Consider the following 27947-nt stretch of genomic DNA (forward strand, 5'->3'; position numbering starts at 1 on the left):
ATGTATTTCAGTACATATTCCATAGTTTGTTTCTCTCGTTTTGCATAGTTGCAAATTCTGGAATGTTCCTCCTAGCATTCATTCGTGAATATCTTAAAGTTCTAGAAAGTTTATGCATTGCATTACATTTATGCATGCACTATTAAATATAACTGTAAAATATAAATTACTAAAACTGTCTTTGGCAATGGGAAATATTGAAAATCATAAAATTATACCTGATACTGACTCATTGAAGCCCATTGGAAATAAGAGATCTGGCGATAGCTTATCCCAATTCTTTTTAATTTTTTTTATCAATAATATTTAATTTGATTTATTTTTAATAAATATTCATATACTACAAAATTAAAGATCTAAACTGCAGATTTATTGTATAGCTCTACATTGTAATGAATTGTAATTTTAATATTGATCTGATTGAAGAAGAAAATGCTAGAAGCTTATGCGTTGGCATTCATTTATTCGTTCAGCTTAAGGCTAAAAATAATTATATAATTAATATACCAAGTAGCTAGCGAAGTTAATGAATATTTGGAATTGAAAATTCAACAGAGCTAGCGCTACTAATATTAAATCCATATTATTCCTAGCCCGAGCCTAATGTAGCCTAACATTTGGCATTGTACAACATTATAACATATAAAACTTGGTTAAACAAAATTCTATTGAGTTCCTCGATCGATGGAGGTTGAGTCATATCTAGTCGGGGAATATTAAACATCTATTTTGTTTAGCTTTACAGTTTAAATCGCTAATGAGTTTTGATCTATTCACTGGCTTTGGCCAGGCTCCGTATCGACGTATCTGGTCATGGCTAGTCAGAAAATTAAAAAGAAATTTTCTTGTTTTGCAATCAATTATTTATTATTATTTTCTAAGTTGTCTATGAATTTAAATTGTATTAAGATTTATTCTATATTTTATTCATATATCAAGCAAAAGTTTTTTTTTTTTTTTTTTTTGCTTTCATATTGTATCTGTACATAAATTAAATTGTATTTAATATGAAATTCGGTTACAGCTCGTTAAATTCTTCCTTTATTATCTGTTTACTTCGAAACTTTGTCCAGGAGTCCATTATAATGCTAATTTAAAGCAGATTCTGTGACTTAAATCGTTGGGATATAAACTCGCTGCGCAAATCTCAACTTCAAACTGTTTTTCAGTCCATTGTTTTCCTTTTGTTAGCCTTGTTAGACTTCAGCTACGTTCAAGTGGGCATTCAGATTTGTTCAAGCTCTTCACAATCCTCGATTGTTTGCATAGGCACAAAAAGTAAGGTAAGAACTGTCGGAGCTGTTGTTTCAACTGGCAATGATGATGAACACGATGAACATGAAGTAGATGATGGCGCTGTAGGCGATGATGAAGGTGATGGAGGAGGGGAAGCGCAGAGCAGATTCAGACGCTGACACTTTGAGAAGTTTTTTTTTTCTTCTTTTTGTTATTTTACGCTGCCTTTGCAATTCAGGTGGCAAGTCGAGCACTTTTATACAGAAAACAATTGCTCAGTCCGCCCACACGCCCACACGCCCGCATGCCCACACGCCGCCACGCCCCAGTCTCTGTAAGTAGTTTGCACTTCATTTGCATTTGTGGAGGCAAATCGGTTTGTGAATTCAATTTCCATTAGTCTGCAATGCACACAGAAAGCTCGGCCGAAGTCAATGAGACGTAACGAGCTCGTTAACTCTGTGACAACACTAACACCAAGAGCAATGCAAACAGCAACAGCAACAGCAACAGCAACAATTGTAGCAGCAACAATAGCAATTCATTTGATTTTTAGTTACATAAGCACTAGAGCTGCTTCTTAGGCCATCGAGTTGGGGCATGCAGCAGGCAATAGGCAACTAAACCGCAGGACAAAGGCTACCATGGCGATAAGGTGAGCAGCAACAGCTGCAGCCGCAACAGCAACAGCAACAATATCCATAGTATATATAGTAGCAACAACTGTGTCAGCCATTTGGCAACGAAATCAGCTTTCAACTGGATTCAAGTCCGCCAGGGCAATGCCAATAAGCCGATTATGTTTATGCCAAGCAACAAGCCGCAGCAACAAGCCGCAGCAACAGCAACAGCAACAGCAACAGCTGCTGCAGCAACAGTCTGTAGTAAAATAAATCAAAATGTCAAAATGTTGCTCTTGCCTTTGAGTTGCTTTTAAACAACAGCAATGGCAGCAGATGAGATTAGAGGCGTGGCTAGAGCAGATTGTATCTTTACACGGACAAATAGCAGATATATATATATAAATATATGTAATCAATTTTGGCGTGTAAATAAATTTGCAATTGTTGAGTTTGCTTTGAGTATCTTAAAAAAAGATTTACAAAAGAAGATAGAGGAAGTGAAAATAAAATGAACAAGATTTTCATACGTTTCTCATCATTTTCCATATTTCACTCCGTGGAAAAGTCAAATGGATGGTAAATAAGGTTTCTGCTCAGTAGTTGTCAAAGGCCAGACACGAGTTATGTATCGACTAAGAAGTGCTTTAGGGAGGACTAAAATATATATTGACTAGCTTAAAAAGAGTGAAAGATAAAATATACGTAAAAAGATATCTTGACTATTGCTTTTGTTTGCTGTTGATATTAGGTATAGACTAAATATCACTCAACTGAAAGAGGGAGAAAGGGCGAAAGTGAGTAATAGGCTAGAAAATAAGTTGGACTGAATAATGAAAAGAATTTACAGCGCATTCAAGTAATCTTTACAGATAGTGTTGATAGATAGACAATATTCATATGTATATACATACATATATATATATATATATATATATCGATAGACACTGATAGACTAGAATCATATTGTCTATACAAGTACTTTTACTTCTATTTAAGTACTTGAAATAGAATGAAACTGTAGATTTATTGGCTAAATAGTATGAGTGTGCTACGGGTTAAGGTATAGCAGAATGATTTACCTGAAAATACCCTCTAATTTACACACATTACTAAATATAAGTTAGGTTCCACAAATATTGTGTTCTGTACTTAATTAGTTGCAATTATCGAAATTGATAGACTAGAAGATATTGTGTACTTTAATGAACTGTATTGGAAATGCAGGTTCAAAAATATGTCAAAGTGTGTACTCCTTCAGAAGCTGCAATAGAATAATTGACGAAAAGCGATATATAATTAATATATATACTCGAAATTATACGAATAATGAATTATATGGGGCTATACAAAAATTTATTTGCGAGCAAAAGAGTCTTGGTCTGTGTTGGTGCAGTTTAAATTGAATGAAATGATAGGAGGAATATTTAAAAGATATAGATTTATTTAAAAGATGTATTTATTACAAAAGAGTCAAACTAAGAATAAATAAAACAAAACCATTATACCCTGATTTTCCATTGAAAATGGATTTGGGAAATAAGAAGTGTACTTGTACAGACTAAAAGAATACAAAATTACAAAATCTTCGTATCGATCAACTGTATATACACAGTAAATCTGAAGTGTCCAGGCTTAAAAGTGTTGAAATGAGGCTGAAAAAAACAAAATCAATTTTTCGATTATTCTCGATAAAAAAGTTATCGGACGAGTTACCGAAAAAATATGATAAACTTGTACTGCGTCTGGTACTCACGAGTACCGACTCAGTACCGAGTATCGACTCAGCTCGTCGTGCTGATCAAGATTACATATATATACTTTATGGGGTCTGCGATGATTCCTTCTGCCCGTTACATACTTTCTCACAAAACCATTATACCCTGATTTCACATTTTCAATGGGTTCAGGGTATAAAAAAGTAAAGAAAACTAGTGTAAGTGTGGCTAAAGTGCAGCTTTAAGAGAGTACTCGGTTAAAAGATATATACTGTAAGTCAAAGTATATCATTGTCAATTTATATAGAGAAACATTCAGTATAGGCTATACCAGAGATGTTCATTATAATGCTTATTCAGAGTCTTATGGATAATATTGCATTACATCTACTTCAGACATCATGAATCAACGTGCAATCCATACAAAGTCGCGCCAGTTCGCGTAGTTGCTTAGGTGGGTATAGATTAGCTTTAAGGACTAGCCTGTTAATGCTTTAAATATTTGAATGGGGATGCATTGGCATAAGTCAACGGGGCCGTGCGGAGTCCCGTGCTACAATGTTGCATGTGCGATGAAATTAACTAAAGGGTTTTACGACTATGCCAGGCGCACTTTCAACTGCTTTTTATGAGCGCAGCAATGGAAGTGGAAGTTAAAGAACAAGAATAAGTACAAGAAGAAGAAGAAGAAGAAGAAGGCAAACAACATTTTGCATCTGAGCCAAACAAAAAATGAAATTGAAAATGTCGCTGGAGACTTTTTGCAATATTTTTTTAAATTTTATTTATTTTTTGTTTGTTTTTGCTTTTGTTTTTATTGCTGCACTCGAGAAACTTGACTCGAGTTGCTCAACGGCAGAAGTTTTCAATTAATTTTAGTTTCAAGCACGGCCTAGGCCAGCGACGAGCTGCTGCAGTAGTTGACTTGCATTCGAATCAATCCAGTTGAATTACTTTAAAGTATTTCAATAATAGCTTTATCGCATCAACTACCATTTCATGCCATGAGCTCCTCTTGGAAGTGGGTTAAATGGCTTTAACTCTCTCTTAACTTATTAACTATGAGAAATAGAAATCAGTAAAATTATTTAAGTTTTAATTATCGTTTAAGCAGCGAGATTTATTTATCATTATTATTTTAATTTATTTTTAATTTATTTATTTATTTTTTTTTTTTTTTTTTTTTTTTGTACTGTAAAATACTAACCCGATATTTTTTTGTTCATAAATTTCTTTTCAAATTTTAAAATTAGTGCTCCAATGAGTTTATAAATTTATGACCTTTTGAATATGTTTCACTTGAGCCCTGCATATCTTCTGATCAGCCTAGCTATGTCTATTTTCCACTTCATTTAACATATTTTGTAGATAAGTCACGCTATTTGCTTCTTATTGATAAATATTTATTTGGTTAAGTCCAAGAAAGACTTGAATTAGATTAGGATTGATTAGAATTTTTTTTTGTAAAATTGCCATTGTTATTTATTATCACTTTTCTTATAAAGCCTGAAAAACATTGGGTTTTTAAATCTTCAAAAAAAATATACCTAGCCTAGCAGTTAATATTTGGACTGTACTCTGAGCATTCTCCAAGACTTAGGTCAGGGGCTCTAAGTCGTTAAGACGAAGACGGGGCAACCTAAGACTGAGCAACCTGAGATCATACAAGATATCTCTCTCTCTCTCTCTCGCACTCTCTCTCTCTGCATACAATCGTATCGAACATACCGCGGTGTCCCGTTAATGGTTCTCAAGTATCGATGTTGCTGCTGCTCTCCATAACTAAGAGCCATAGGCCTAGATTGGGCTTACAATAGATTACTAAAGCAGACTTATAGATCAGAGTTCAGATAAGGTAAAGGGCTACCCAATGAAGGCTATTGACTTTCAGTTTTCGATATATTCTTTTAGGTTCAATGAGCTGGCGCGAATCAATTCTTCATCCATGTGTACTACCAGATACATTATATTATTTATTGTAAAAAGCGCCTATTATTTGCTTCCATCATCAGCAATGGTAGAAGTTAAAGCACATCTTAAATGCTTATCCCTATATGTACGTTTATATATGTAGGTATATATCCTTATATATGCTCCACTCTCTGAGCATTGAAAATCGTTTAAATTGCATTAAGATTGCTTATGTGTTATCGCTCGCCTCAGATCTCGAGCCGAAATGGAAGGTACTTAGTGGAGGCAAAGGATGTGGCAGGACTGCATTCTCTGGCTGCAGGCTTCAATTAAAAGCTGATGGGGAAGCAGAAGAAGAAGAGGAGCACGAATGGGGGAAACGCGACACAAAGAAATTTTGCTCTTGGCAATTGTGACTTCGTTTTCGTTTGCCGACATTTTCTTGTTAAATTGCCCTAATTGCCGCTGTGGGCGTGGCAATTGAACAAGTTAAATATTCACACGCCCTGCGTGCCACGCCTCAGTCTCAGCCCCAGCCCCAGCCTCAGCTAGGACCTGTTCCTCGGCTATTGAAATTTCGACATTTTAGCTGGTTTTTCCTTCAATTCTGTTTTTTTTTTTTTTTAACGTTTTTCGCTCGATTTTCTTGTTTTATTCTTTTTACTCTTTTCGACTCGTTTAGTTCGTTTGCATTTTCTTTGCATATTTATGAGGGCGATGCCGGCGTCGCTGCTGCGGCTGCGGCTGCGGCTGCTGTTCAATAACGCACAGGAATGTGAAGTGTGTAGGAGCTGGAGGCGGGGAATCAAGCGGTAGGAGGGGCCGTGGGGGTTGGGGCAAGAGGGCGTTAGCTGAAGTCCTTTGACGGATCAAGAGTTTCGGCAGCAGACAATAAAATATAAAAAAGAAAAGAAAAGAAAAGAAGAGAAGAACCTAACGAGGAAGAGGAAGAGGAAGCTGGCGAGGGGCTGGCATTGTGAACTGATAAGTTTCAAGTGTGGCACGTAGCACACACAGCAGCCCGTGCCGGCAGTGCAGCATTTTTTTTATTGCTGAGAATGAACACACACACGCACACATACGTGTACTTAGGCGCACACACTCGCATGGGCAGAGAGACAAGCTGAAGACACGCAGCTGGCTGAGACGCAGCGCATGAGTGTCTTGAAAACTGCCGCAGCAGCCGAGCGCAGCCGACTCGAGCCGAAACGCAACGAGGCGGATGGCGAATCGCGACGAGCCGAACAGCAAGCACGTGCTCGCTGCTGCTACAGAGCAACACATGCTTCGCTGCTGACGTCGACGCTGGCGTTGTCGTCGACGCCGACGACCGTCTGCAGGGTGCGCAGCGAAACTTGTTGAAATTTCGAAAAAGCCAACAGCCGCTGGAAGTTCGAAAAATAGGCGAAACTTTCGCAGCTTTCGTTGCGCCAGCTTTCGCACAGAGGGCGCTGCTGCTACCGTGACGTAACAGTACCCACACGCTTTGCAAGCTCGTCGACGTCACTGAAAGCTGCACGGCCGATCGAGTGCTTTTGCAATTAAAGCTTCTGCCGACGTCACAGTTGCCCCACTATCCATGTGCATGTGTCAATGTCCCTTGAACTTTGCTGACGCTCAAGTTTCGCATTTCGCCGACGAACTTGAAACGAGGTCACGCTCTTAAGTTGTATGTGACGTCAGCGCTTAGCCTCAACTCAAAGCCAACTGAACTTTTGACATCGCCACTTGACTAATGCCATCTCTCTCATGTTCTCTTCTCTTTGCAGGTGAGTACTTGAATCTATGTACATACATATGTAGACCTTCCCCCCACACAAGAGCGATAGCAAACGAAACGAGCATAATGCGGTTTGTGTCTAGGCTAAGCGTTGCGATATGTGCTGCATGTGTAGCAAAGATTTGCTAGAATTACAATGCGTAATGCGTGTGTTAAATGAGATCAATATACAGTTGATTTATGCAATTTTATTTGCAGCTACGCTTATAGAGTGTAGTAATTGAAGTTTTGTATATTTAATATCTATTGTTTACTAAGTAAACAATTTGGAATAACTTGCAAAACACTGAGCTATACATGATGCAATGACACTTGGTGTCATCCAATGTTGCTGTTCAGAGAATGCTGCTTGGACCCCTTCTACTACATGTAGCTCATTCCAATGGGATTTATAATAATCTTTGCGACATGTTGCTAAGGCTATGGATGCACAGCAATGTATGTATACATATGTATGTACACATGCTGTTGCTATAGCCAGAATGTTGCCTTTGAAATGTGGCAGTCCGTCCTGCCTGTTGCCCAGTGACATTTTGCTACTAAACTACATATATCTTACACAATTCTTCACAGCTCCTAGAACATGTTGCTAAGCAATTATTGCTAGAGAATGTTGCTAGGCAATAAGTGTTATAGCATGTAGCTATCGTCTTTGCTCTGCAGCATGTTGCTTGGCCATGTTGCTATAGCAATTCCGTTCAGCTCAGCCACGCCTCCTGGCTTTTATTTACCCCCCCTTTCCACGTTGCTGTGATATAAGGGCTATTGTTTCAGTGCTTACGTCATAAAAAAATGAAATGAATATTTACTTATGATGATAGCCGAGTGTTCGCCTGTAGATGTGAATGATTTATATAAGTGTTACTGAAATACCTTTTTAGTCATATACACGAATTGTCAAATCACCCTTATATGCATCTATAGTGGGGACTCGTTGCTAATCTATTTCATTTCGTGACTCTGTTGTGCCACGAATGTAGGCAGAAGCGAAAGTTGTTGCACCTGCCATGCTGGGTGCATCAATCAAGTGCACGGATTCGATCAATCAATCAATGGGGTGAAATACACTTGTCGAACAAACAAATAACAAAAAACAAATAAGCAATTCAAATGCCAAAATGACTCAATTAAACATGAATATCGATGCTAAATGGGTAAACACTTTTTGTTCGGCGACCCCGCCCACTCTCGCCCCCAGTCTTGCCCTAGAGCTGTGCTGTGCACTGCAACTGATCCATTCGCACCCATCAACAGCCCGTTGCCGCTGCGGCCACGCCCCCGCCACGTTAACGCCCTCACCAAGCAAACTGAAGAAAAAAGCGGGTGTGCCTGACTAGCGAATACCCTGAGCTCCGTGTGTATAGCTATTGTTTGTTGAGTGTGTGTTGCTCTATGTATGTATGTATGTATGTGTATGTATGTATGTATGTATATATATTCATCTATTTCAGCTACTCTGCACATACTCTACAGATTCTCTTTCTGCTTTGATTGCATGATTTTAGCTTTTATATTTTATGTAAGAATTAAATATTCTGGGTATAAGATGTACATATAAACATGTGTTTGAAAAATATATGTATATACATACTCCCGAGACCAAATATATTCATAACTTTATAAAATGTTCCATACCTTCAGCTTTTATAAATATACGCCTATAGAAATATACTTATATAATAGGTATATGCTCTATATATTTTTTTAAGTCGTGAATTCAAATATTTGTGAACAATTTTATAATTATTTATTAACAAATTGACGTGGAAAGCACCGAAACTCCATAATAAGTTCCATAAAGAAGACTCTATTCCAAATTTGGAAGCTATGCTTCAAAAACAAAGTAAAAGTATCGATACTTATCGATATATAATATATTTTAGTATATTTTGGAATCTATAGCTAAAATTTGGTGTCTCTATCTTTTGTAGTCATTGATTGGAGCACATTACGTTTGAAATATCGATAATTATCGATAGCCAAAAAAAAAAATCTGAGATGAAACGACAAACATTTGTCGTCTTTTAAGCTGATCAGGAAAATATAAATAGATATATGCATGATTCATAGACTATTCTGCGCCTGCTTCATACATACCATTACACAAAATCATCATACCCATCATAGCCATGCTCAATGGGTATGCTCCTTGTTTGGTTCAAATCACTTTTCTGGCAAAAATCAACAGCAAATCAATCGGCGATGCTTGAGAATGAAAATGCATTAAAATTATTTGAAAATTGCTTCGCAGTGCTCGTGTTTTTTTTTTTTTTTTTTTTTTTTTTTTTTTTTTTTTTTTTTGTGTTTTCTTTTTTGCTTCTTGTGTTTTTTGTTGTTTGGCTTTTGGCTTTTGAAACAAATAAAGCGATATTGTCGACAATTGACGAAAGCAAGGCAACGGCTCTCTGCTGCGTAGCCATCAGATGATAGATAGATCGATCCGCAGATAGATGGATGTATCTGCGTATCTGCGTGGCCGCAGGCAAAGCATCTGAGCAGCATTTACGCAATGTGCGTTCGCGCAGCTAGCGAGTGGGAAATTGAAATTGAAATTGAATGGAATGGAATGGAAAATGCGAGTGAAGGTCGCTCGTTTGCTGGCTGCTGCTGCCTCTTCTCCCACTTAGGCCTCTTGCGGTTGCTGTTGCTGTTGTTGTTATTATTGTTGGGCTATAAAACGCATTAATAACTCATGAAAACAAAAATATGCTAAAAGATTTAGCTGGAAGTACTCAGCTATTGCCCCAATCTCGCTCTCTCCATCTCTCTCTCTCTCTCTCTTTCTCTCTCTCTCTCTCTCTCTCTCTCCCTGTCTGCAGCACATCCATTGACGTTTGCATCTAGAACAAATACGATAAATTAACCATATACCATTGAAAAAAAGTAAATAGTGCAGAAATTTGTGCATTTCGCAAATTCCTCTAATTGTTTTTTGCGTCATTTGCCATGCGAGATCAGCCTGCCACCCCCGATTTCTCCAGCCCGCTCTCTCTCTCCCTCTCTATATATACAAATATATATAGTATCCGCAATGCATATATCAATTTTGGCCAACTTTTGCTTAAGCAGATGTTTGCATTCAACTTTATTCATTTGCCAGCTCCCCTAACTTTGTCTAATCGATAGTTTTCCAATTTGTGTGCTGGATGAATGCTTCACTCAGCTAAACAAATACGTGACAAAAGTCTCTGCATAAATATATGCATGCATATTCATGTATGTGTGGCTAGCCCATCGCAATGCTCGCTAAATGAGTTGTCAAACTGTCGCCCGAATCGCTTAAATAACTTAAATAAAAAAATAAAAATAAACCGAGGGAACTCTTCTCCAATGGATAGTGAACGTCTTGAAAATACCCTGACTTCCTTGTCGTCAGCGGCCTGCTGAATTCTATAGGTATTCCTTGTTTTAAATTTAATTAAATTACAGTCGAGTCCCGATAATTTGAAAAGTCAAGGGAATCCGTTTTTATTTTCGATTTACATAGAAATTTAAACTATCGAGAATTATCGAGAACAAACTGGATATCGAATTTTTTCTTAGAATTTATCGACTGTATTTATTATTATCTCTCCTGTATTATATTATATAATTAAACCAAAAACTTTGAACATTGTTAAGAAAAACATGGAGTAATTTTCTGCGCGTGTGTAGAATGTAAATTTCCAGTGTGTGTGTGTTTTGTTTTCCTCATTCCTTTTATTTGAGGCATATTTCAGTAATTAAAAGAGCTTATTGGTTTCGTGCAAGTCCCGCTTGAAAGGACTATACCTAGAGACTTGAAACAATTGAGATCGTATATTTGTTTGTATTCACCTTTTGCAGGAGTAAGTGAAAGTAGTCAAAATGTTCTGTTTATTCGTTGATACTTAAAACAGTAAGAATAGTAATACTAACCATATTCTCTTAAAACGATAGAGATATATAAAATTCAAAAATCAATTCTCTAGCAATTTATGAGTTTCAGGCGAATAGGAGCATCCAAAGATAGAGGAAATAGACGGAAACCGAAAGACACTAATCGCTTGTCTTTCTGTTTCCGTATATCGGAAGATATTAGATCAGTTTATTCGACGTTTTTAGGCTTTTCAATAAAAATAATATTGAGTAAAATCTGAAATCAAATGCAATCTGCTTCAAAATTCCAATTCATCTTCAAGTTCTGGCTTATATAAGCTATAGGCCTTGAGATAGAGTTGGCATTATAGTTTGTTTTGGCTATGAACTATAAATATATTGAAATATATAAATTATATATATGCATAAGCTAGTTGATCCAGTTTGTTTAGAACTACTCTTAACTCACATGAAATTAAATGAAATGAAAAAAGTCAAAATGGGTTTTCCCTTTTGAAAATGAATAATTGATTGAATTGCTTGCCTTGAAGTTTTTTATGCAGTCATTTACCAGGGAATGTTATTTGCATTTGTATATAGATAAATACATATATTAATATATGCAACTAAATATAAGGCATTGTGATATCTATAGATTTTTCTTTCAATAAACCATCGACTTTTGCCTATAATTTCAATAGTTTTTTATTGAAGCGTGTGAGGAAGGAATAATGTCTTTCTTAATATGCATTTTTTGAACAGGAACAGAAACGCATTCCAAATAGAGTTTTTTAATTAGTTAATTAATTGCTTCTCTTAAAGTACCAAAGGACAATTGTGTTCTCCTTCAATTCCTGCTGAAGAGTGGGGAAAGTAGTTACGTTAGTTATGGTTTGCTGGGTATATCCTAGTCGGGCACTCTCAACTAGATTCCTCTTCGAGCTACCTACTTGGCATGTTTGCTGTAATTCTTGAATAATTGAGGAAATACAAATATTTCAGTCTTAATGTGCGCATGACTAATGACGATGCTCCCTATATGTATATACATATATATTGACTTGGGCAACAAATATGTCAATAAACTGAAAAGCGTATAAATATATGTTATTGTGATCGTATTTTGATAATAGCAGCTGTTGTCTAGAATAGATCGGTAAGACATTCGTCAATGATCTCACTTGAGCGTTGTCTAAGCACTTAAGCGACAAGGCCGAGGCCTTCCTGGCCCAATGCAGTTGAACTGCAATTCGAGATGGAATGACAAGGTTGGAGCTCAGCAAACGCTGCCAACGTTTACACGGGCTGACATTTCATGAAAAGCAATAGTAAAGTCAATCCCTATTTCGGCTTAGTCAAATCAATATTTCCTTATGATACGAATGTGATAATATTTTGGAGGATTTATAGACTGGATGAATATAAATAGCAAATGTTTAACTGTGCCTTCAATCAGCGCCTTTATCTATTATATTATATTTCTGCTCACTCAATTAATCTAGCAGTAATACGAGTTTGATATATTAGATCATAGACCTATAGTACTACTATTATGTGATAATAGTGTATATGGGGAAGAGTTGCCCTTATTCGACTCAATCCTTCTCCCTGCCCACCTTAGCATATAGGCTTCTACTTCTAGTAGGAGTAGTAACGGTACATTCTATGAGCAGGTGTTTATATGATATCAATTGATGTAGGAAGACTTTCATAATTATTCATTACTTTATGCTTTCATTTTCATATGCTTTTCATTCCTTTTCTATCTCTATCTCTCGCTCTCACTCAATTTCTCAAACTTTTGCTGTAGTACTGTATGTTTCTTTGGCTTTCTGCCGTCTATATTACGTCTTTGACTTTGACTTTCTTTATCTGTATCTTTTTATCTAGCTGACTCGCTCGTTTCTTGCCTTTCTTATCTGCTTTCCCTCTCGTTCTCTCACTATCCGTCTTCTGCTGTCTCTATCTCTGTCTAATTGAATCTCTCTCTCTGTCCTTGTGCTCTCTTACTCTCTCTTGCCTTTTTTTCCTTTCTCGCCCTTTCTCTCTCTCTCTTGTCCTCTTTTGCTCTCTCTTTCACTCCCTTCCTCTCCCGCTCTCTCTCTCTCTCTCACTATTTTACCCTCTTTCTCTCTTATTATTGCGCTATTTAATATTCCCTCGCTCCTTTATTTATTTATTAACAGTTTAATTCTGTCTCTCTCATATTCTGTCGTTTTTATTTTGCTTTCACCCTCGTCCCCTCTCATTCTCACTCTCTTTCTCTGCCTTCTTCTCTCTCTTTTTCACTCTCTATTCAATATTTACGTATGTTTTTTTTTGTTAATTTGATTCCTGTTTCTTGATCTTGTAAACGTGCGTCGTATGAACGCGTTGCGGAGCAGTTTTGGCCGGGTCGACGTTGACTGTTGCAAAACAATTTGCGTGCACAGAGCGTACACACACACACACACACACACACACACACGCAGACATGAGTGATCTGCGCTGGATCTGCTCAGCAGCATCGGCGTCTTCTACATTTTCGCCTTTGCGTTTGCCAGCGCCTTCTCCTGGTCTACTGTTTAGTCCGTAGTCCGTTCGCTGCTGCTGATGCTGTCGCCGCTGGCATCACAGCTGCTGCCGCTGCCGCTACCACTGCCGCTGCCGTCGCCGTCGCTGGCGATCTTCAGTAACTCGCACGCCGGTGAACGCTTCGCACTTGCCTTCACAATCCGCAATCCGTTGAGCGAAATCTTTCCAGTGCGCGTTTTTCGCTGCGATTCGGCATTCTCCACATTTTCTTCAACTTTTTTTTTTTCTTGTGACCAAATTCCTGTGTCCCCCGGCTGGCCTCACGGTGCGTGCAGTGTTTTGTTCCATGCATACAGCAGGCGGCAATTAAGCCCAAAAGTAAATGATGTGAAAAAGTGTCGCCAATGACGTCGCGCTCGCTACACACGCCCCCCACCCTCTCAGCTTCCCTACCCGACCGACACACAGCTCACCCCACCTACACGCACACTAGTTCCCCATCCCCCCCACACACACACACCTCTCTCTCTCTCTCTCTCTCTCTCACTCACTGCCTGTGTTAGCCTGTGCACGTTGCCGTCTTTCATACAGCTTCGCTGTCGTGTGGAATTCATGAGTTGCTCTTGTTGTTGATGTTGTTGTTGCTGAATATGTGAAAAATGTGTGCGACAAATGTTGCCGCCGTCGACCCGCGTCTGCAGCTCGTGAAAAAAAAAAGAAAACAAATAAAATAAAAAATAAAAAAAACTAAAGAAAGAAAATTGTTTCGTTTCGTTTCATTTCTTTTGTCATCTGAATTTGAATATAAATAAATATATATATTGCGGCGTCTGTCTATATGTCTGCTCCATAAATATGTGCTCAGCTAGACACAGCAGCAACAGCAGCAACAGCAGCAACAACAGCAACAACGAGAATAACAACCACAGCAATAACCATATTACGTATACGTAACATATTAAATGTATTTATGTACAGCTCTGCAAGTATCTATGTGTGCGTGTGTGTGTGTGTGTGCGAGTGTGTGTATGGGTGTGTGTGTCATAAAACAGCCTAGATCTGTATATATGTATATATATATAACCCCGCTGTACATAGAACCAACACTTGCTATACATATGTGTGTGTATAAAACTAATACATACATGTATATATGTATATGCACATACTTACATATACATGTGTAGATTTGACCCAGTGCAACGCAGAGGAGTAAGTTAATGGATCGCCTGCATGGCCCACATCACGACGACGCACGGCAGCTTAAGCCAAGCGCCAAGGTAAGCAGCAAATGTTGCCAAAGCAATTGCCGCCACGCCTACATCTTTCTTTAGCAACACGCTCACTGCCCCCATCGCCCATCGCGCCTACATTGAGTTGCTGTTAGCAGGAATTTCTTGCAATTGCAGCTGCTTTCTCCGTCACATTTCGCTTTCTTCTACTGCGACTCCGTCTTCCTCTTCCTCACTTGATAAAAAAGCGCGAGACAAAAGATTCCGTATATTTTTTTTTTTTTTTTTTTTTTAATATTATCTAAATATTTACATAGGTTAGCTAAATTCCAAGCGATTTACGATCCACAGACTGCCATATGCAAGAACTTTAATTTGTTTCTTTTTACCATTCTCTTTTTCTTTGCTTTTCCGATTATTTTGGTCGTTCATAATTTCTATAATTTCGTAGTTGATTTTCGTATGTTTTTCTTTTTGATTCGCGATATTGCATGTTTTATGCTTTAATTAACAAATAAACAATTGTTTACTGAAGTGAACATTGCATATTAGACGCCGGCTTCGTAATTTCCATTTGCTTTATCTAAGATTTAATTGCTTTTCCGTTTATTGCGCATACGTCGTGTGGGCCGATGGAAATATTCAAAAATCTATGAAACTAAAAAAGTGAAAGAAAAAATCGAAAATATCAATTAAATTTATAGAACTCAAACATCAACAGCTCAAATAAAATAAATACTCTGCATAATTTATGGGCGCGTAAACATTTGCCCGAGAGCATTTCGCCTTAAGCGAATCTAATCATCGCCGTAGTACGGGTCCGTGACTTTGCCGTGATTCTGAAATCGTTAACCACTTAACCAACATGAACTAGAGGAATTTATTGTAAGCAGAAGTCGCAGAGGAGCAGAACGAATGGCTTCCATTGGATGGGATTAGATTATTAGATATGGTGATGATTATATAAAATGATATGAAAACAAGTGAATCGAATAATCAAATTACTACTCAAACAAAAAGGTGAGGAATAGATTAAGAGTTGCATTTTGAATAATGAAATCTAAGTGCATGGTTAGAGAGCAAACGTAGCAAACCCGATCAATTTGGATAGCTGAGAGCAAGCTAGGCATATCCATTCGGCATCCAGATATCGTCTGTCTGTCTAAAATTCCTAGAGATATGCAATTAAAATCTTTGTATATAAGAATTAATTAAACGAAACTCGTCCAATATATGTATCTATATATATGTACATATATATTAATTTCATAATTTTTTGCTGAGACAAATTCAAATAGATTTCTATTCGATAAGGCGTGATGTGAAAAGTTGGATTATAAAAAAAGTCGAAATTTTGTAAAATACACATGAATCCATGTTTAAAATTTGGAGACTCTAGCTCTATATATGTAGAAGATTTAATATTTAGAGCTGATTTTCGGTAAGCTGATTTCGGTAATCGATAACAATAAAGGAAAGTAGTTATCGATATTTGGAAACAGATTTGATCTGTGCGACCAACACATATATTTCAAGTCTGCAACTCCTATAGCTTCTAAGATCGACGCGTTCAATCATGCGGACTGAGAAAAGACAGAGAAACACAGGCAAACGGGCAGGGCTAAATTGACTCAGCCCTTATCAAGAATATACAAATAGGTCTAATGGGATCGGTTACGTCTCCATCTGTATGTTACGTAAATTTTAAGCAACCCATCATACCCCGATTTCTTATGTTCAATGGGTTCAGGGTATAAGAGGTATGCGAAAAACGATTTCAATTTGTTTCTTCAATGCATACTAAAAACTCGAGTGGTTCGAGTAGCATCATGAGCCAACATTATAATGTGACAAGAGTCTAGCTGCCTTGCAAATATTAGTTTAAGCAATTCAGTTCAATCCCACTTAACCCAATAAAGTGGCTCAAATAACTGTTTACCACTTCAAGTGAAATTTGAAATGTGAACAACTTTGGCCAATGCCAATGCGAAATGCTGGAGTGCTGAAGCCACTTCAATAGTTGTCAACCTGACGTATTTTACCGTTACCCCTATCATCTGCCACCTGCCAGCTGTCAACTGCCTCTCGGCCCTTGGCATTTGGCACACTTGCTTAGTGAGTCAAGCCTGTGAAATGTTTTTACCTGTTTCGCTTTTGTCTCAATCTGTTGAAAGACCCAAAATGATAAGCAATGAAATCGTGTGTCTGTGTGGGTGTATAGTATCTGTGTGTATGTGTGTGTGTGTGTCTTTTACAGTTATGTTTTTGCCACTTGTCATCATCGATTGCCACTTGCAGCCAATTAACGCTGAATATGCATAAGACCAACTTGGTAGCTTGGAGAGGGTTGCCTAAGGTTAAGGGTTTTGTGTGGCTGGGCTTGGGCTTGGGTTCGGTTTCGGGTTTGGGTTTGCGCCATATTGCGGCCGATTATTAAGCACGGACAGCGGCTGGCCTTGAGCGCAGCTTAAAATGCGCTAACAAGCGCGCGTGCTTGTCGCTCGTATTAAAGCAACCCTTCGGCACCCGCTGCCTCTACCTCTACCTCTACCTTATTAGTCTCTCTGCCTGCAATTTGCTGCTCTCTGCTTGGCTGTTGGACATTGGACATGTGAGAGGCCTGTGCACTCATATTTTTGCTTGCGTTCTCTAGCCCTTTCTGTCGCGCTCTCTCTCTCTCTCGCTCTCTCTCTCTCTCTTTCTGTTTCTTTCTTTCCTCCCTTGTCGCTTTGTGAGCTTTCTTTCATTTCCGGCTAGGGGCCAAAGACAAGGCTTGAAAATTCAATTAGAAACTAAACGCAAAAAAAAACAAACCATTGTCAACGATCATAGAGCCGCGTTAACAGACGCTCTCGGCGACCCCTCTCATAGGGCCCTCCTCTGCCGCCTCTACCCAGTCGGCTCAATGGAATGACAAATGCTGTCGCACCTGCGACTTTTGTTTTTGTTTGCTGTCACATTTTAAAGAGGCGCGCGCCCGTACACATCGACGCGCTTTTCGCTCTATTGTTGTTGTTGCTGTTGTAATTCGCACTGTTTATCGTTGTTGCTGCCATTGTAATTGCGGTGCAGGGCGAAGTTAGAAAACTACAAAGCTGGTGTCGGGAATTATGCACGCGGCGCCCGCTGTGCGCTCGCCAGCAGAGATGCGTCAGAAGAAGAAGAGGTAGCCCAAACCAGGCCCAGGCCCAGGCCCAGGCCAGGTCCAAGACTAGCCCAAAACTGGCCACAGCCAGTTCCAAGCCCAACTCAATTAGAATGCCAACCTCTGCATAAAATATGCTAAAAGATGAAAAAATATTTAAAATTTCATTTGTTGTTGTCGTTTCTTTTTTTGCATGTGTATAATTTGCTTTGTGTGTGTGTGTATCTGTATCTCTGTATCTGTATCTGTATCTCTCTGTGTGCGTGACTACTTTACCGACCAATCAACCGGCCAATCGCACGGCATCACCAACGACAGGCAAAAGCAGTTTGTCATGCAGGATAACTTTAAAATGATGTAAATATATCGATCAATTACTATATCACTTAAGCATAGGCTCAAGTATCTGCAGCGTAGTTGGAACTAGTTGGCTTCCAGAGAAATGTTATCCCTATGCTAGAAATATTTAAGCCATGCAAACTCTATGCTAGACTTATCGATGCCGCAAGTACTTTGTTTCTCTTCGATAATCAATATCGATATCCATCCTCAATTGTTTAATGGTTGTGAAACTCTGTATAAAAGGAAATTCACTCAAATGGCGAATAATTATATAAATTATTCAATAATGCGTTTAATATATAATGAATATATATTTAAAATTTTTAAATCAATCGATATATGATTTCTTAATAAAAAAAACATTAAGATCAATCGGTATCAATCATCAGCTTTATATAATAAACACATCGTATATCAATAAATAATCTAATGTAAATAAATTGGATAATCAGCGAGACAAATTGGTATTAAATATCAATCGATAAATCAATAAAATATTATTAATTATTATCAATATATTTACTAGTCAATCGATAGGTGCATAAGTAACATTTTTTTGATTTATCGATCAATTAATTAACCTTTTAATCAAACATGTATTTACAAGATGAAACAAACCTTTTGATCAATTTTAAAAATTAAATACATTTTAATTATAATTATTAAATTATAGAAATTGATCAACTGATCAAAATATTAGTAATAGATATATAAATCTGTTATTTCAAAAAATTTTAATAATATATATAATATAATATATATATATATAAGATATTTCGAGTTGTTATCCAAATGATTTATCACTTATTAAGAATATATTATTTAGTAACTCGTATTCAGTTAAAGGAATGTCTTTAATCTATTATTTAATTTGAAAATCGAATCTATATTTTCTCGACAAAGTAATGGCATTATTATACCTGAATCCTTCATGAGTTATTAAACAGTGAATTATACTCCATGTTCTCATCAGTTAATCTATCATTCAATCAATTTACTTTAATCGATATGGGCATTCGATAAATCAACAGCCAGTTATTAAATGAAATTTATTTTTTAAAAGACACTTTGCAAATATTTTAGAACCGTAAACATGAGAAATAACTTTAAAAGCTGAAATCAAATCAATCGTGATAATGAATATAAATAAATAATTTTATACCTTTTGCAATTAGAATTCTATTCTATTAAAAAGTATAATCTTAATACAATATAATAGCAATCTGAAATTCATGAAATGATCCTAATAAAGCTGTCGGCGTTGTGCAGCACTGGCTCGCCTTGAGTACAGTTAACCGACGCAGTTAGTAACAGTTAGCTGCTGCCAATGCTTGACAACCAGCTTTTGGCTATAGCTATATATACATATGTACATATCTGAGGTTGGGCTCGCTGTCAGAGTGTAGCATAATGAGTCGGCCGCAGGGCTGAAGTTGGCAAGTCATGAAAATCACGGACGGAAATGTCAAGCGGCACGAGAGAATGCCATCAAGTGGTGTTGCAATGGGCCAATTGCCTCGAGCAAGCAACATTTGTCGCTATCAGGGGCAGGGGCAGGGGCTGACAGAGGGGAGGACAGTGGGGACCCACAAATCAACTTTGTGACTATTTGCCGAGGCGATGTCTTTGTGTTGGCTGTGCTAAACGCAAAATTTTTAATTGATTTGCTTGCGCTTAGTGTTCTTTGTGTTTGTGTTTGTTTTTGTTTTTGTTTTTGCCTTCACCGTGGCCATGACCAGCTGGCCGATAGACGAATGCCCCGCCCTTAACGCCCACATGGCCCTCGCGTTGCTGGCTTTATGGAGCACACGCGGACTCATGCAAGTGCGCTACGTACGTGTGCAAGTGTATGTGTCTGTGTGTGTGTGTGTGTGTGTGTGTCGGTGTCGGGGCGGGGGGTTTCTGAAAGACGCCATCAATTTAGTTATTTTTAGCACGAAAATCGTTTTGCCATTGTATGCGCCTCAGACAAGAGCAGCAGGCGAGCAAGAGCGAGAGAGAGAGGGAGACAGAGGTGAAAGCAGGAGGAGGAGGAAGCCGGTGGGGCAGCGGCAGAAAGCGAGCTGCCTCTGTTTGCTTCTGTCAAATGCAAAGCGTCTTCGTCAGCTGCAGTTGGAGATTGCCCAGAAGCAGCCTCCCAGCGGTTGTCTAAGAGGCGTGGCGGGGAGCATGTAAGCTAAGAGAAAGATAGAGAGAGAGGGAGGGAGAGGGGGAGAGAGCCTCTCTGCTGATCCATTACAATGAACGGGTGGGTGCTGAGAATTTATTTGTTTGTTTGTCTGACATTTGCTCTGTCGCCGCTGAGCATTGAGCAGTGAGGGGTGAGGGGTGAGGGTGATGGCCGGGGGGGAGGGGTGTAGGTTGGATGTGAGGTATGTAGCTCCACCAATTCATTTGTCCCATTTGCTGTTGTGGCAACGCTGACAAACAAAAATTTGATCAATATTTCTGTTGCCTCTCACACACATACTCTCTCTCTCTCTTTTTCTCTCTCCCTCTCTCTTTCGCTCTTTCGCTGTGGCGTTCGCTCTTGTTGGAGTCAAAGTCAGTTTATTCCACGTGCCGTGACTGCTACCAGCCTGCTTATTAGCCATGAAGGTTGCCGCAAAAACGCAAAGCGAACCAACAACAACAATAACAATAACAACAACAACAACAACAAAAGCAACAGCAGCAACAGCAGCAACAGCCTGGCAAAAAAGAATCGCATAATAAAACAAGTGGAAAAGCTCTAGTTGAGACTGCTCGACTAGGAGATCCCCTGAATCCTACGAGCAACTGATATCTCGATAAATCTTCAAATCTTTTTTGCTTAGACAGGACACAATATACCTGTACACACACACACACACACACTCACATACTTTAGCTAACATGGGCTACTGTGTGGGCTTGTTTTGGGAGCCTTTTTGCTTAATCACTTTTCTTGCAGACTTCATCTTCATAAAAGGAGATCAAAAATGCAACTGCCAGCTACATGAATATTAACAAACCCAGTATACCCTAATTTCCCATTTTCAATGGGTGCAGGGTATACAAAATATATATATAGATATATATACATGGATATAAGCGTATGAAAATCAACTAAAATGGAAAACTCTTTGCTATGACACTGTCAATTTGCTTGGACAGGCATTCAGGCAGGCGTGCAAGACAATATGGAGAATGCACACAGAAGTGCTTTGCATATGTATTTGTTATGATCCAAACACGCTCTCAGTCATACTTCCTCAAACTAACGCCCCACTCTGCGCGCCCCTCCGGCGCGCCACGTTGCGTATGCGTCACGACAATTCAACAAATTGCGCATGCGACGCGTTGGCCATGCCAAGCATCAAGCATTAACAATATTTGCGTTGACTACGTCTTCTTCTTCTGTCTGGCATTGTGTGTGGTCAAAATAAAAAGCAGCTAGTCCTTAATATTTACTGAGATATATTTATCGGGCATACAACTTGCTGAAAGTAATGTTTGGTTTCCTATGAACATCTGAGATATATCTGAGCTTCATTAGATATTGTGCACGACCAACTGCATAATACTCGCTCACGCCTCAGATAAATCACTTTTGATACTTATCTTTCATTTAACTGCAGCTCTTTTCTACATTTTCTATTGCTATATACATAATATAGCTGATCAATAGTAGTTGATTAGTTTTTACCGTTATCGCTGTCATCCATTATATTTAAAGTAAAACAGAATCTATGCAAAAATTATGTAGTCGTTCCACTCTAATCTGCGAGAATATATGTACATATAATTGGATATATAGTTTCCGTCAATTAATAAAGGATTTAAATAACGCTTCGTAATTTGTGAATATAGTTTTTAGACTCTGAATTAGGTGGAGCCACATCTGTACACCTTGAGGCTCTGTACACTCTATAATGCCAATATTTGATTGAGTAGGATGTCGAACTAAGACGAACCATTCGCATCTATAACTCATTTTGAAGATGTTAAAGGGGATAACTACGAAATTTACATATATTTTATATATTGTATTTTTCTCGGGCATATCCTGATTTTTTTTCGATAAATCATCTCGTTTTCTAATGATCGATTCACCTTGGAAGAATAAGAATAAGAATCAGGAATAAACTAGCAAATCCATCAAATGAGTAGCAGCGTTCTATAGCTCTGTACCTAGGCTTAGGATTGCCAAACTGGTTATAGGTTGACAAGAATTGAGCTTTAAGTTATAATAGATGTCACTCTTCTGGCCATTTGAACTAAACATTTTGATAGTCTCGATAATCAGATATCATAACTAAAACAAGATTTGAGATGTGATCAGTTCTCGTTAATTGTGATACAATAGGTAAATTCTAGGAATTGGTTTATACACGACCTGCCTATAGCTGAATATTGTTGAATAACCGACAAACATGTGTCAAGGTGTCTCTTATTTGATTAGAAAATATCGTAGACATTTGAATAGCATATCTCAAATTTGAGCAACTTTAATATTGCAATCCATATTTCATATTTGTCATAATTGAAAGCCATTGCCTGCCGCAGCTCGGCAGTGCATGCTGTAGGAAATATGCGGGTCTACTACATATATGCATATGGAGGTTAAATGTGACCGACAGCAACAGCAGCAACAACGGCAGCAACAACAGCAGCAGCAACAGCAGCAGCAGCAGATATTGTTGTTGACAATGTTGCAGATGTTGCTGATTTGACCTGCAGGAGCAGCAGTTGAATAAACGACTGCTTTATGGCAACGGCAGCAGCTGCTACACACACACACACACACAGATATGTATTTTTAGTATTAACTGTTACGAAATCAACAAAAAAATAATATTTATATATATATATCTCTGTGTGTGTGTGTGTGTGTCTGTGTCCAGGAGGTGGTCTGAAAAGGGGAAAAAAGAGCAACTGCTGAGGACGAGGCGAACAACAACTATGAATAAGGCAGGCGGAACAGCCGCACGATTCGCTAAATCCGAATTGAAATGTTGCCGCCTCGGCTAGCAGCAACAGCAACAACAACAACAACATGTTAAACTAGCAACAACAACAACAGCAACTATAATACATTAGTTACAGTCACAGCTTTGTCAGAGTTCACGAGTTGCCAGCCGATGAGCAGCCGAGTTGAGTTAAAGTCGAGCATGTATGTGTAAGTGTGTGTGTGTCTATGTGTGTGTGCGCACGTATGTGTATGTGTGCATTGCTGCTACTCATGCTGCAGCGCGGCATTTAGTTAAGTTAGCCATGAAGTGAACTCAACTGAACCGAAACACTCCCGAAATTGAGCCCGAGCACGACAACAACTACAACTATATATATATGTGTATATGTACATATATTTGTGACTGTTTGTGTGTGTGTGTGTGTGTGTGTGTGTGTGTGCCTCAAGTGGTTTGTCTGCGCTCTGCTTTTGGCTTAGATTTCTGGCCAATTGTTTGGCATTTTTTGAAGAAGTCACAACGCGCTGGCAGACAGCGCGAGTCTGGCCCCCAGTTCCTGTTAGCCAGCTCGTCGGCCCAGTTAACAACACACACACACATATTTACACGCAGCTAACAGCGCGAATGACTTCGTGCGTGTGCGTGTGCCTGAGTTTCGCTAGTGAGTTGCTCGCTCTCTCTCTCTCTCTCTCTCTCTCTCTCTCTCTCTGTCCTGCTCGCTCGCTCGCGCAGTCAGCTCGCTGCTGCTGCGGCTGTTGGCGCTGCGGCATTGTCAACAACGCGCCGCAGAGTTCATACAATTATGGCACGCGGCCCGTTAAGCACGTGGCTCTGACTGATAACAGCAGCGGCCCAGTCAGAGGCTAGCGAGCGACTCTCTCTGGCTCACAGTGTGTATGTGAGCGTGTGTTTGTGTGTGTGTGCATGCGTGTGACATTCATTGCAGTTCTAAGTGCCGCGCGCTAATTCAAACTTCAAATTTCGTTTGTTTGTTTTTTGTTTTTTGTTTTTTTTTTTTTTTTTTTTTTTGTACTCAACTCACTGACCAACACTGTGATAAACAAGCAGCCCATCAAACGAAAACCTTTCCTCATGTGTGTGTTTTTTTTGCTTTCTTCTCATGTGCAACAGTGCAAAATGCAGTGAAAAATATATGAAAACTCATGTGTTTCAACTGTGCTCAACAAAATATACAAAAGAAAATAGAAATAAATTAAATAAATTAAAGAGAAGTAAATTAAATGTTATGTAATGAAAATACAAGCAGCTAAAACTGTTAATAAAACAATGAAAATGAAATTAAATAAAAAAGTTAATAATAAAGAAATAATAATTGGCACCAATAAAAGATAATATTAAAGATTAGATTAAAGTTTTAATAACTCAAATTTATTAAACTTTCTTAAATATAAATATTATAAGATTTAATAATATAATCATATAAATATTATATCTCAAAAATTTTTTTGTTTAATAATTGCAATACTTCAAGCATTTATTAACTATTGCAAAAGCAAAAAAGTATATTTTTTTATGTACTAAAAAAGCATCCTAAAATAAAAATTTATAATAAAAATAGATTTAAACAAGTAAATAAATAATTAAACCAATAAAACTGAAAAGAAAAAAAACGTTCAAACTTTAAATGCAATGCTCAAATAATAAATAATAAACAAAACTAAATAAATTTGTAAAATAATGAAGTTTTAAAAATATTAATAATACTAAACTCTATCAAAACTCTAAATCCTTAATGCACAAAATGCTGTTCAAACTTTAATACCAAATAAATGCAAACATAGCTACAAAGAATTTATTTTCAACTTTTAAATATTAATAACAACATACACAGTTTATGTGTTAAAAAAAAAAAAAAAAAAATATTTTGGAAGCACTTATAAAAGTAAATAAAGTCCAATAAAACTCTAAAACAAAATTAAGAAACGCTCAACGTTCAATAAAAGTGAAAAGCTCAAAATTTTGCATCAATTGGTTTCAACAAACGCGCAACAATGAGTGCAAGCAACGGCAACAACAACAGCAACAACAACAGCAACAGCAACAGCAACGGCAACAGCAATGGCAATAGCAATGGGAATGGCCATGAGCGAGAGCAGCAGCCACAGCCACAGCCACAGCCACAGCCACGAGCACGAGCAACAGCAACAGCAGCAACTGCAACTACTGCCAGCAACACGCGTCAATTTGTGGATATTGCAACAGCAACAACAATAACAACATCAACGTCTGTCATGCCGCGCCCTGCCACAGCGCCGGAGCGTGGCAGACGCACCAGCAGCAGCAGCAGCAGCAACAACAACAACATCAACAATAACAATTACAGCAACAACATCAGCTTGCCAGCCAGCAGCAACAGCAACAGCAACAGCAACAGCAACAACAATCAAAAGCAACAGCATCAGGCCAGCAACAACAATCACAACAACAGCGAGAGCAGCAACAGCAGCAGCTTGATGGTCAGCGGCATCAGCAACAACAACACGGCAGCAACAATATCGCACAGCAGCAACACGAACAGCAGCAGCAACAGCAACAGCAACAACAATCACATCTATGTGAATCCGCATAGCTATGACAGCAACAGCACCACCGGCAGCGGCAACATCAGTGGCTCGACGGCAATCATGCTGCCGCTGCCGCTGACGCTGCAACTGCTGCCCGACCAGAGCAATGCGAGCAGCAGCAGCAATGGCCTCAGCCTGGGCGCCATCAGTCGGCCGGGGACAACGACAACGCTCAGCACCCTGAATACATATCTGTTTCCGTGTGGTGCCGACTCGGCGGGCACCATCGGCGGCGGCACCTTCAACGGCAGCGCCAGCTGCGATCTGGACAGCAACTTCAGCCAAATGGTGGCTGGCGGCAGCGAGGCGGGCAGCTCCACGGCGCACAGTCCCTGCCCCATGGCATTTGCGGCGGGTGGTGCAGCGGCCGGCGGCGGCGCGGCCGGTGCGGCGGGTGGTGCGCTGGGACTGGCTGTCAACTTTGGTGGCTTCATCAATAAGCGGCGCATACGCAAGCTGTTTGGCGTCGGCGGCTCAGCGAACGGCGACGGCTTTGGGCCCTACGGCTCCGCGTTGCGGCGCCGCAGCTCGCAGCTGGTGCAGTTCCACAAGAAGAAGCAGCAGATGGAGCAGCTCGAGCAGCAGCAGCGCATTGCCACGGTGGCCTCGGCGAACGCGGCGTTTCTGGAGAAGCGCGAACAGCAACAGCTACAGCTGCAGCAGCAGCAACAGCAGCTACAGCTGCAACAGCAGCAGCAACAGCCAGCGATTTTGCTGCTGCAGCCGCAGCCCGAGAAGAAGAAGAAGAAGCCGCCAGGACCGCCCCCACAGGTGCGCCAGCAGGCATCGCGCACCATGGACGATCCGCTAATGAATCGGCCGCGCAAGAGCACGCCGGCATCTGGCAAGAAGAAGGACAAGGACAAGGAGAAGGACTTCTACAAGGACTATGGCTATGAGAAGTACCCAAAACACAGCACAAATTATTCAAAACCAATCAAAATAATCAAGCAACACCTGCTACAAAATCAAATGATGAAAATCCACCTGCTAAACTAGCTTAAAAAATATTTATATTTAATGTTTTTGCCTTAAGTTATATCTCTTAAGTTGCTCTCTCTCTCTCTCTCTCTCTCTCTCTCTCTTTATCTCTCTCTATATTTTTATCTATCTATCTCTATCTCTCATTGTTGGCTTTGTTAGTTGGCAACAATTTGAATAAATGATTATCTAAAGCATATCAAAGTTTGCAGTTTTCTTTGGCTTCAATTATTTTCGTTTATTCCTTTGTAAACATCCACTGCGGCTTCAGCTTCAGCTTCATAATTAGTAAATATATACATTGTATACATATATCTTTATGTAGTAGCATATCATCATTATCGCCAACAAGTAGCCTTTGCACAGCTTTTATATTAATACAAAGTTTGGCTTTACAAATAAATAAAATATATACTAGATAATACATATGCTTGCTTTGCAATTAAGTTTAACCATCTAAGCTGATTCTGATATCCTTAAATATAAATATATTACATATATGATGACAGTCTGAAGAAACAGTGAGAATATCTCTGTGAGTGGAATGGAATCAAACTATAAAATGGGAACTGTCTCATATATTGTGTTTATCTACCTAGATATACCTATTGGAGGGACTATATTGTCTATAATTGTATCCATCTGAAGACTCATTTTATATTCCTATTGACTGTAATCTGAATTAATTTTGTTATCGGTTCTTGAATTATACATATTTTTACCTTTAACAATATTATCGCAATGCAATAGAGCCTTTAAAAAAATGTGATTTTAGAAACTGATGAGAGGATAAGGTTGAGACTTGTATGCTTGGAAGTGTATTTGTTTTGTCATTTGAAGGAATCAGGAACTTGACTCTTCATAAATTGCAGTTAGTCAATGGCAATGTCATGCTTGAATATACTTGTGCTATGAATTGATCACGATGAGATGGGACTTACAAACTGACTTGAATGATATTAAAGATCGTGTTGTTCTATTATGTATAAGTATCGTATAACTATAATATTATTGCATGCTCTCAGAGTATCTTGTCTAAGTTTTCCAACTCGTGACTCTCTCAGACCGTGATGAGTAGTGTTGCAGTGTCATAAATGTAAGGCTGAGAGCCTCTA

The 27947-nt window shown here is 38.8% G+C and overlaps 1 protein-coding gene across 14 annotated transcripts in view; it reads left to right on the plus strand.

Moving 5' to 3' along the window:
• Positions 1–27947, plus strand: part of LOC6584810 (potassium voltage-gated channel protein Shaker) — a 180046-nt gene that overhangs the window by 25110 nt on the left and 126989 nt on the right. For 3 of the 14 annotated variants that reach the window (XM_044011454.1, XM_044011455.1, XM_032732412.2), the window contains exon 1: positions 25222–26753. The exons of 2 other annotated variants lie outside the window; for them this stretch is intronic. In XM_044011454.1, the coding sequence (XP_043867389.1) occupies positions 25279–26753 (1475 nt within the window). In that variant the 5' untranslated portion in view covers positions 25222–25278. Of the gene's footprint in view, positions 1–17943; positions 18015–18311; positions 18351–25219; positions 26754–27947 lie in introns of those variants that run through there. 9 more of the 14 variants (XM_032732410.2, XM_032732404.2, XM_032732406.2 and 6 more) reach the window with 5 other exon arrangements.

The sequence above is a fragment of the Drosophila mojavensis genome, unplaced genomic scaffold, assembly GCF_018153725.1.
Source record: "Drosophila mojavensis isolate 15081-1352.22 unplaced genomic scaffold, ASM1815372v1 contig_136, whole genome shotgun sequence".
In the NCBI taxonomy this organism is placed as follows: domain Eukaryota; kingdom Metazoa; phylum Arthropoda; class Insecta; order Diptera; family Drosophilidae; genus Drosophila; species Drosophila mojavensis.